The 12,033-nt window shown below is 42.8% G+C and overlaps 1 protein-coding gene across 3 annotated transcripts in view; it reads left to right on the top strand.

Moving 5' to 3' along the window:
- The window catches only part of TUBGCP3 (tubulin gamma complex associated protein 3), a 127,666-nt gene that overhangs the window by 70,219 nt on the left and 45,414 nt on the right, over positions 1 to 12,033 (top strand). For all 3 annotated transcript variants that reach the window (XM_044286034.1, XM_044286033.1, XM_044286035.1), the window contains 3 exons: positions 7,521 to 7,629; positions 8,460 to 8,649; positions 10,673 to 10,808. In XM_044286034.1, the coding sequence (XP_044141969.1) occupies positions 7,521 to 7,629; positions 8,460 to 8,649; positions 10,673 to 10,808 (435 nt within the window). The remainder of the gene's footprint in view (positions 1 to 7,520; positions 7,630 to 8,459; positions 8,650 to 10,672; positions 10,809 to 12,033) is intronic.

Genomic DNA, 12,033 nt, shown 5'->3' with positions numbered 1-12,033 from the left:
CTGCAGCAGTTCATCATGATGGGCTCCACTGGGTGTTGAAATTGTCCTGCAGGATTATTGGCCCATGCAGACGGAATAGGTTCTTGCAGCTGGCACAAATTAGATGAGGTACTGACATGCTCTGAACAGTCCATTATACCTCACGCAGAGATACTTGCTAAGATTTAAAGGATTTTCCAGCACCCACAAACCCATCATTTCACCTTAATCAAGCATGTCTTGCTTACAGAAGAAGGCTTTCAATGTACCTACCGTCTGTACGTTGCATGGCTAAGCGACACTGATCTGTTAAGAATCCTGCACCTGTTGTTTTCATGTCCTTTACCAGGTTTCCAGTCTGATCTATGGAAGGGGACGTCACTTCCGCAGCCCAGAACGGGGGAGGTGTCGAGAACTAGTCGGTTGCCTGGTACAGATGAGGTAGTAGGTAGATTCAGGGATTTGTGCATAAGCCAATGAGACAGATGGTGGTGGCTTAGCCCACAGCACCTCTCCCACCCTGGCCTCTGGAGGTGATGTGCCTGTCCATAGACCAGACTGGAAGCCTGGAAATGAACGGAATGTCAACGGATGTAGGATTTTCAGAAGAGGAGCATCAATTGACCAGGTTCCAGAGTGGCCTGTCCGTGCAACTTTGTGACAATCTGTGCATTTGAACACATTAGTTGGAGCACCAGCATTTGGATCGGCTGCAGCTTATTTGAAAGCATCATTTGAGAGATTCTTGACATCCTCTGACCTCTTTCCTTGAGTAGTTGTTTTGGTCCACAGAATCCCCTGTCGCTGGCCATTTTTCCTCAGTGGCACTATTATTGGTTGCACAAGAACCCCAGAAGATTATTTTTCTGAAAATCTCATCTTGGCTAGTCTGGCACCGATGGCTTTTAAGTCTTTGTTAGATTGCGCCAAATTTAAGAAATGGCACACAATAATTTTTGGTGCAATGTAATGTACGGCTATGTCTGTAAAAGTACATCAGGGGGTTGCCTGGCGTGGAGATGTGACTGTTGAAAAAGTCTTATCATAAATGAGACTTAAAGGTGTTTTAATCTGAAATTCTGACCTACATTTTCATAAATGTTACATGCAGACTTGCAAATTGGTTTATGCCACAAATCTGGTGTAGCAGACTTGATAAATGACCCCTTGATTTTTATGCTGCACTCTGATGTCACATGTCTAATTTCTATACAATGAAGCTCCAATCTTGAAAAATAATAAATAAAAAAAAACAAAGTAACCTGGACAAAAATGATGGTACCCTTAACTTAAAGGACATCTGTCAGCAGATTTTTACCTATGAAACTGGTTTACCTGTTACATGTGCACTTGACAGCAGAAGGCATCAGTGTTGGTCCCATGTTCATATGTGTCTGTTTTGCTGAGAAAAATGATGTTTTAATATATGCAAATAATTATCTAGGAGCAAGAAGGGTGTTGCTATTACTCCTAGAGGCTCAGCTCTCTCTGCAACTGCCACATCCTCTGCAGTTCGATTAACAGGGCCAGGCAGGCGTGATCACGTTTTCACTGCTTGGTCCTGTCAATCAAAGTGCAGAGGGTGCAACAGGTACAGAGAGAGCAGAGCCTCTAGCTGTAATGGCAATGCCCCCATTGCTCCTAGACGCTTAGTTGCATACATTAAAACATCATTTTTCTCAGCAATGCAGATACATATGAACATGGGACCAACACTGATGCCTTCTGCTGTCAAGTGCACATGTAACAGGTCAGCCAGTTTCATAGCTACAAATCTACTGACAGACAGTACCCCTAGAAAAGATCATAGGGAAATTCTAAATTAAGGTGTGTTCTGTATTTAGCATCACAGGTGTCTTAAAACGTGTAATCAGTCAGTCTACCTATTTAAAGGGTAAAATGTAGTCACTGTACTGTTTGGTATATTGGTGTGTACCACACTAGACATGGACCATAGAGAGCTAAAGGGAGAGTTGTCTCAGGAGATTAGAAAGAAAATTGTAGACAAAGTTAAAGCTAAAGGCTATAAGACCATCTTCAAACTGCTTGATGCTCCTTTTACTACAGTTGCACATACAGTATCTCACAAAAGTGAGTCCACCCCTCGCATTTCTGTAAATATTTAATCTTTTCATGGGACAACACTGAAGATCTGACATTAATACAATGTAAAGTAGTCGTACAAGTTGTATAACAAAATCAATTTTGTGTGCCCTCGAAATAACTCCACACAGCCATTAATGTATAAACCGCTGGCACCAAAGTGAGTACACCCCTAAGTGAAAATGGCCAAAATGTGCTCAAATTGTCAATATTTTGCGTGGCCACCATTATTTCCCCACACGCATGACGGCATCCATGCAACTAGGACCTCCCATCTGGGACAGGAAACCTGAAGAGATAAAATGGTTCACACCCCCACCACACGTTTTTTTTTTTTTTTTATTTAAAAAAAATAATAATACTCGACATACAGTATCAGACAATGCTAATCATTGTACATTAGAAATAAGTACAGAACCTTCCATATCACATCATATGATACCGTCAGGAATCACAAATGAATGATAGTACAACTGATATAACCCCCCACCCCCTCCCCCCCTCTTCCCCCCCCATTCCAGTGTCGATTAACTAGTAATTACTACCAATAGAGGACACATGTTCCCTCCAGGAATCCCATAATTTTTCATATTTGGCAGGGCAGCCTCTTTTCTGAAATTATAATTTTTTCATACGAAATCATGGTATTGACCTTGGACAAATATTCTTGAAACCCTGGCGGTTCAGCTTGGATCCAGTGTTGTGCCACTAATTTCCTTCCCACATATAGCAATCGCCCAATTGCCACTTTGCTAACATCCTCTGTACTTAGTTCTGCTGTGTACCCCAATATACAAACTTTAGGGTCTTTTGATATATTAACCCGGTACGCTTTCCTAACATTCCTCAGTACTGCGTCCCAGAACTGTTGTAACCTGGCGCAGTTCCACAACATATGTATTAGATCAGCAGAGCTCACAAAACACCTGGGGCATCTGTCATCTGACCTATACCCTATACGGTGTAAAAATATCGGTGTCTTGTACACTCTGTGAACAATAAATAGCTGTGAAAACTTACCCCCCTCGCTCAAGGAGGTTAACGGGATTGCCTCTAAAATATCAGCCCATTGATCCATTGAGATCTTACCCACATCCTGTTCCCACTTATGCATTCTGTTTAGGGGTGGAGTTCGAGCTGTTTATCTAACAGCAGTTTATATAACATGGATATTAACCCTTTCTTTTCACCTCCAACCAGGGCGATCTGAAGCGCTGTGTCTCGTTGAGAGACCCGTAAGCCATTTTTAAACGTGGTATCATACACATGCTGTATTTGCAAGTACTTAAAGAAGTGGGTCTTAGGAATACCAAAAAGATCTTGAATAGATTTGAAAGTCCTAAAAACTCCCCCCTCCATTAAATGCTCTAGTCGTACCACTCCCTTCTTCCTCCACTCCTCAACCCCCACCACACCTTAGTTCAGGTTTCCTGTCCTCCGGATAAGAGGTACCTGAGGAGTTCCCTTTTTCTTTTTAGGTTCTCACCTCGGAGGGCTGGGGGAGGTCCGGGTCTACAACACCGTAACGGGACCTACCCCCCCCCCCCCTTTTTTTTTTGTGTTTGTAGTATTATATATAGGAGTAGTGGCTGACTCCTATATACTGCGTCGTGCATTCCCTTAGCCTCTTCTGCCTCACAGGCTGATTTTAATTAGCATGAGTATATAGTCTGCTCAGCATGCATGCTGGTATTTATAGTCCCTGGATTCCATGAAGGCCATTTTGGCTCCACAAGGATATGGATCAACAGGGGCCCAGCATGCATATGGGACCTGCCCTTCCTGGATTTCATGGTCTCTGTTATGGCACCCAACAGGTGAGCTTTAGTGTTAGGACCCGTCTTATAGAGATCGCCTTGGCGTGCGGCAGATGGGCTCAAATGATTTTGTACAAAATGTATTTGCTAAGCATCTCTAAGTTATTAGCATAGCATTTACAATGTAATATACTTTTGTACTCTACCTTTGGTTTGTAGAGTGCTGTTGTGTTTGTTAGGGACCTAACCCTGGCGGCATAATTCTCCAGTGGGAGCCGTCGCCTAAGCCTGTCCTGCTCCTGCCTCCTTCCAAAGCCTCATAGGGGAGCCGCTGTGGCCGTGTTCAGGCGGCTTCCGGTCCATGATAGTGCGGTGGATGATGTCCCACTTCTAAGATGGATGAGAGTGCTCTGATGCGCTCAAGTGCATTCTTCCGGTGCATTAAATCTCTGCCGGCGGCGCTAACAGGAAGGGGAGGGGCTTGCCGGCCTCATTGATTAGGTTTTTCTGTTGGGCATACCGTTAAAAGGAGCCGAGGCGCGTAACAAATCGGCAGCAGGAGGGGACAGCTAGCCGTGGTACGCACACAGTGCTGTGCAGGATCTGGAGTCTCCACTAAGATGTTGGAACCAGGTGATGCTGGACGCGCTGATCCCTTGGAACCTTCGAGGCCCACAAGCCCAGTGTTGGACCTGAGTCGTGCAGAAGCTTGACTCTTAGCTTTGGGTGAGATTGACCCTCTATTAATAATTTTGGGTGTTTTGCTTTTTTCTTTTTTTTTTTATTGTGTTAAGTAGCAAAAACACCTAAGAAATCTTTCGGCAAAACTAAACATAAGGAATGTGGAGGATGTAGAGTAGCGTTGTCAGCTGCATATGCTAAACCACTATGTCAAGCTTGTATAGAGAAGTTAGTCAGGGAAGACTCCCATAGCTTATCTAAAACCATTAAGGCCTTTGTATGATCTAAAGTGAAGTCCTCCATTAAGTCCTTGAGTTGTGGCCGTCCGAAATCACCGGAGAGGTGTACCTATAACATGGACTCTGATTCTGATCTTTCTGGTGAAGATGAAGACATAGAATCAGGTCAGGAGTTATTGTCAGATTTTTATGTCTTCAGTTGAGGATTCAGCAGGGAAAGCGTTATTTGTACCTGAAGATACTGAGCCCCTATTAAAAGCCGTAAAAACGACAATGCATTTGGAGGACGTAAAACAGCCTAAGACTATTGCCGAGTTTTTGAGGGCCTTGGCCTTAAGCGCCTTAGAGTTTTTTCATAGAAGAACATAGAAGCATTGATTAGAAAAGAATGGAAAAACTCTTACAGAAATTTTCTTATACCAAATTCTGTTAAAAGAAAATATCCATTTGAAGAGTCAGTGGCAGGCGTATTGGACAGAGCTCCTGCTGTAGATGCTCCTGTAGCCAAAATAGCCAAAAAAATCGACTTTTCCGTTTTGGTTCATTATAATCAGTGGGGTGTGGTGGGTCTGTGAACCATTTTTTCTCTTTAGGTTTCCTGTCCTGGATGGGAGGTCCTAGTTGGATGGGTGCCTTCATGGGTTTCAAGAAAAACAATTACCGGTAAGAGAAATTATTGTTTTTCCAGCACTGCCTTAACTCTGTTGGGCATGCAGTTTACTAGAGCTTCACAGGTTGCAACTGGAATCCTCTTCCACTCCTCCATGACGACAACACGGAGCTGGTGGATGTTAGAGACCTTGCGCTCCTCCACCTTTTGTTTGAGGATGCCCCACAGATGCTCAATAGGTTTGAGGTCTGGAGACATGATTGGCCAGTCCAGCACCTTTAGGGTCCATTCACACGTCCGTAAAATGGGTCTGCATCCGTTCCGCATTCATTCTCTATGGGGGCAGGAATGGATGTGGACACAGTGAGCTGTCCACATTTCCTGAGCGCCCCCCGATCTTCCAGTCCATGGCTCCAGAAAAAAATAGAACATGTCCTATTCTTGTCCGCAATTGCGGATAAGAAAAGGCAGTTCAAGGCAGTTCTATGGGGGTGCCAGCCGGGTGTATTGCGGATCTGCAATACACTACGGACATGTGAATGGACCCTTAGGCCTCTTGCACACAAACGTATTATTTTTTTCCCATTTACGCTCTTTTTTTTTTTTTTTTTTTTTTTTTGCGTTCCGTATGCGGACCGTAAACGGACCTATTAATGTCAATAGATCCACAAAAAACAGAAGGTATTCCGTATGCCTTCCGTTTTTCCGTTCCATTCAAAGATAGAACATGTCCTATTATTGTCCGCATAGCTGTTCCGTTCTGCAAAAAACGGAATGCACACTGACGTCATCCGTATTTTTTGCGGATCACAAAATACTGAAAAAGCCATAAGGTTGTGTGCAAGAGGCCTTACCTTTTAGTTTGCAAGTGTTTGGAGTTATCATGTTGGAATACTGCCCTGTAGCCCAGTTTCCAAAGTGAGGGGATCCTACTCTGCTTCAGTATGTCACAGTACATGTTGGCATTCATGGTTCTTTCAATGAACTGTAGCTCCTCATAGCCGGCAGCACTCATGCAGCCCCAAACCATGACAATCCCACCACCAATGCTTGACTGTACGTAAGACACACTTGTCTTTGTACTCCTCACCTGGTTGTCACCACACACGCTTGACACCATCTGAACCAAATAAGTTTATCTTGGTCTCATCAGACCACAGGACGTGGTTCCAGTAATCTATGTCCTTAGTCTGCTTGTCTTCAGCAAACTGTTTGTGGGTGTTCTTGTGCATCATCTTTAGAAGAGGCTTATTTCTGGGACGACAGCCATGCAGACCAATCTAATGCAGTGTGTGGCATATGGTCTGAGCACTGACAGGCTGACCCTGCACCCCTTAACCTCTGCAGCAATGCTGGCAGCACTCATATGTCTATTCTGAAAAGGCAACCTCTGGATATGACGCTGAGCATGTGCACTTAACTTTGGTCAACTGTGGTGAGACCTGTTCTGAGTGGAACATGTCTTGTTTTAAACCTCTGTATGGTCGTGGCCACCGTGCTGCATCTCAGTTTCAGGGTGTTGGCAATCTTCTTATAGCCTAGGCGATCTTTATGTAGAGCGACAATTCTTTTTTTCAGATCCCCAGAGAGTTCTTTGCCATGAGGTGCCATGTTGAACTTCCAGTGATCAGTATGAGAGGGTGTGAGAGCGATAACACCAAATTTACCACCTGCTCCCCATTCATACATGAGACCTTGTAACACTAAAGAGTCACATGACTGGGGAGGAAAAATGGCTAATTGGGCACATTTTGGCCATTTCACTTAGGGATATACTCACTTTTGTTCTGTTGAGTTATTTTGAGGCACACCAAATTTACACTGCTACAAGCTGTACACTGACTGCTTTACATTGTATCAAAGTGTCAGATCTTCAGTGTTATACTAATATATAATAAAATATACCTTTTGTGAGATACTGTGTGTGTGTGTGTGTGTGTGTGTATATACTAGTTTGTGTGTGCATCCAGTGCTCTTTTTCTCATAAAGATGACATACACCCCTGCAGAACCTAAGCAACAGATTCAGCACTGCTGTTTAGTCGCAATAGAAATGTGAATGGTACGAAGTGTGAGGTTAGATAATACAGTTTTGAATTTTTAGGCTCAATGGCAATATTCAGCATGTTTATTGCTTTTAATATGTTTTCAGGTTCTTCTGATTGGAAAATCCATCAACTTTCTGCATCAGGTATGCCATGATCAAACACCAACTGCTAAGATGATGGCAGTAACTAAAACAGCTGAGTCCCCCAAAGATGGTAAGTCAAAAATAGGAGAGCAGCAGGTCAGGTTCTAGAACTGTATGTAATGTGTTTTGTATTCCTAGTATTTAGTGACTGTATGTGAATAGTGGTAGAATTCTAGACCCATCAGTATTCTGATATATCTAAAACACTTGAATGAATGCTACCCATATTACTGCTGCTTGTGGTAGGGAAAATGCTTTTATCAGATTGGTTATTCTTGGTATCGGAGACTTTGTATTATTAACTGTTTACGTTCTGTGTGTTGTAAATTCACAAGGGGGTGGTCCTGGTCTTTAAAAGGGGTTTTCATCACTGCATCATTAGAATAAGCTATCAGTAGCAGATCACTGGTGGTCTGAGTTCCAGCACCCTGGCAATCAATTGACCAAAGGGCTTGCAACACTATAGCTTCATTGTTACTGCATTGTTTACCTGGATTATCTATATACAGGACTCCTTCTAGTGGCAGTTCCTGGTATTGCAGCTCAGTTCCATTCATTTGAATTGGACTGAGCCGTTACGGTCTGTAATACCAGACACAGGCCTGGTCTGATCTAATATTGGTGGCTTAGCCTAGGGAAAGGCCACCTTGATTGTAGTTTTGCTAGACCCTAAACTTGCGCCAATGTATATTTACAACGCAGATGTAAGCTTCCCACAGTCAAAGACTCTGCTTCTGTCCTTTCTGTTCTCACTTACACAGCACTCTGTAGATTTAGGTATTAGTAAATGGTATGATCAGTTTATTTGTAGCAGTAAGAATTTGACAGATCTTTTCCATATGCCCGTATCGTATTTACAGTCCTCCTTGTATTAATCGCTGTTACTCTTATTTCTTTTAGCTGCAGACTTATTCACAGATTTGGAAAATGCTTTCCAGACTAAAATTGATGCTGCGTATTTTGAAACTAGCAAATATCTTCTGGATGTCCTTAATAAGAACTACAATCTGCTGGAGCACTTACAGGCCATGAGGCGCTATCTCCTGCTGGGCCAGGGAGATTTTATACGCCATCTTATGGACTTGCTCAAGTAAGAAATGTGTCTTAAAATGTTTGTGTATCTACCAGTCTGACAATAACTCATCTAATACACAATTGTTGCATCGCAATCTCCAATAAAGACTCTCTGTATTGCTCATAAAGTCATATTTATTATCCAGAAACACAAAAAGGGGGGGGGGGGGGGGTCAGCACATCCCAATGCGCAGGTGCACGTTGCTGATGTGGCTGCAAATATACATCTGACAAACACATGGTGCAACAGCACTCTACAAACCAAAAGTAGAGTACAAAGGTATATTACATTGCAAATGCTAACTTAGAGATGCTTAGCAAATACATTTTGTACAAAATCATTTGAGCCCTTCTGCCGAACGCCAAGGCGACCTCTATAAGAAGGGTCTTAACACTAAAACTCACCTGTTGGGTGCCATAACAGCGACCATGAATCCAGGAAGTGCAGGTCCCACATGCATGCTGTGCCCCCTTGGTTTATGTCTGTGTGGAGCCAAAATGGCCTTCACCTGTTATGGCACCCAACAGGTGAGTTTTAGTGTTAGGACCCTTCTTATAGAGGTCGCCTTGGCGTTCGGCAGAAGGGCTCAAATGATTTTGTACAAAATGTATTTGCTAAGCATCTCTAAGTTATTAGCATAGCATTTGCAATGTAATATACCTTTGTACTCTACTTTTGGTTTGTAGAGTGCTGTTGCACCATGTGTTTGTCAGATGTATATTTGCAGCCACATCAGCAACGTGCACTTGCGTATTGGGATGTGCTGACCCCCCCCCCCCCCCCCCCCCTTTTTTTTGTGTTTCTAGTATTATGTATAGGAGTTGTGGCTGACTCTTATGGTCGTGCACTCCCTCCTGCCTCGCAGGCTGATTTTAATTAGACTGAGTACATAGTCTGCTCAGCATGCATGCTGGTACTTGTAGCCCCTGGATTCAATGAAGGCCATTTTGGTTCCACACAGCCATAAACCAAGGGGGCACAGCATGCATGTGGGACCTGCACTTCCTGGATTCATATTTATTATCCAGATCATACCCACGAGGGGAATGAAGCATTCCACAATTCACTACTGAATAATGTGCCCCCACAGGTTCCCTTTAAAATTAATTTCACATCTAACGTCAAACAATTGGGCCATATTAACACCTTAGCGCAACATCAATTACATTTATGTCACAGGCATGCAGGGAATTTATGGAGCGGATGTCGGCAGCTAAGAATTTTCCAAGACCTTAGTACTGATGACCCACCCTTTGGATAGGTCATTAGTATCTGATCGCTGGGGGGTCCAACACACGGGACCCCCACCATCAGTTGTTTGAGAAGGCATCAGCGGTCCTTTGAGCGCTGCGGCCTTCACCCTGCTCACCAAGCACAGTGCCATACATAGGATAGGTTATCAGTATTAAAGTCTCGAAAATAACTGACATCCATCCGCACTGACCATGGCATCTGAATGGTTACAGAGGGAGAAAGTTCCCTCTGTCCTCCGATCATCCCCCCCCCCCCCTCAACACCCCATCCACCCGTTGAAAACTCATGCACCGATCGCTTTTTATGAGAGTATGGGGCCTTATAAATATTAATTTACCATTGTAATCTTCCAAATAAGTCCTGCATGTGGCATGGCTTACTAGGAAGTCATTAAAGTCACCATAGACTGCAATACTAAATTGTTGCAGTCTATGAGCGATTCAGGTCCCCTAGGAGGATTAAAATAAAAGTTAAAACATTTGTTAAAAGTATTACCAATTCTAAACCATGTAATTGTGTGCTTGTGGCTTTTGTACCTGCCTGATAATTTTTTTTTGCATTTTCTGTATATCCGCTTATGTTAGAGTATGTTTAGGGTTCATATAAAGTTGGAAAAAAAAAATAGGATTCATGTAAAGTTGGAAAAAAAATAATAATCTTGCTACTCTCTTCAAAATCTTCATTTACATCAGGCTTCATATAATCCTAAAGATCAACTCTTGAAAATAATTCTCTTATTTTTTTAAGTAATAACTTTTGAATCTACTGATTTTCTGTTTCTTAGACCAGAGCTTGTCCGTCCAGCAACAACACTGTACCAACACAATCTTACAGGAATCCTGGAGACTGCAGTGAGGGCAACCAATGCTCAGTTCGACAATCCTGAGATTCTCAAACGCTTGGACGTCAGACTTTTGGAGGTAATGTGTATTTGTTGAATAATCATACAATTAAAATGTTAACTTCATTATTATTTCCTTTTACACACATTTTAAGCCCCCCCCCCCCCCCCCCCCCTTCCTGGAAAGGTCATCAGTATCTGATCGTTAGGGGTCTGACACCTGCAGACCCCGCTGAAGAGCTGTTTGAGAAAGTAGTAGTGCGCGGCCTTCTCACAGTATTCCCTAGGTCATGTGATGTCACATTCATTGGTTACGTGGCCTAAGCACAGCCCAGCCGCATTGAAGTGAATGGGCTGAGCTGCAATACCAGGTACAGCCAGTATCAAATGAATGGCACTGTGCTTGGTGAGCAGAGAAAAGGTCACAGCACTACTGTGAGCGTCAGTGCCTTTTCAAACAGCTTATCAGGTGTCAGATCCCCGCCGATCAGATACTGATGACCTGTCCTCTGGTAGTACTAGTAAAGTCTCAGAAAACCCCTTTAAGTATCATGTTCCCCAAAAAGAAATGTCACTAGTAAACAGACTTTCTGCCATAATATAAAACATTCCTTGCTTCCATGTCTCAATTATGGCTTTTTTAAAATGTAACTCTTTCCATTGGGGAACCTTTATTGCTACCTTCTGGTGTGTCTCCAGCTTATAATGTTCACTATCTATAGCAGGGCTTCAGTGACTGTAACAGATAAATTGTACACCTATCACTGCTATGGCGGGATGATTTTGTTCTAAACTTGCAGTAAAATAAGTATTTATTAAAGTAACAGAAACAGGATGTCTTTTGGTGCATAATTGGCCATGTGTCATGCAGAATACCCATGTATTAAATGTAATTTTCTTGTATTTTACTGTGTGGAAATGCACTAGACTAATACCTAGGCAATTGCATACAAATGCCTGCATCGTAAAACATTTCTAGTGTTTAATTCAGCAATACCTCCCTTGCCAATATAAAGTAATAAACAAACATCCTTAGAGCTGGCAACTAAAGTGCTGCGAGACAGAGCACATAATAACCTCAATTTTCTTTTCATGATTCAAATGGGGCCATTTACGAGAAATAAGAAGACCTTATTTATTGCATTCATCTGCACTGTAAAAAATCAAAATAAGAATCAAGGCCTCCTCTTTAAAATAAAACTCTCGTTATCGAGAGTGCCTGCAAGCTAATAACTCAGGCGGGCCGTTAACAAAAAGGAGACTGAAATATGTCACAAGACCAATCGGCTCCCCCCGTGCGTATA

This window comes from Bufo gargarizans, chromosome 3, assembly GCF_014858855.1.
Source record: "Bufo gargarizans isolate SCDJY-AF-19 chromosome 3, ASM1485885v1, whole genome shotgun sequence".
In the NCBI taxonomy this organism is placed as follows: Eukaryota; Metazoa; Chordata; class Amphibia; order Anura; family Bufonidae; genus Bufo; species Bufo gargarizans.
Note: the sequence above shows the minus strand (reverse complement) of the source record. Positions and strands in the feature narration are given on the sequence as shown.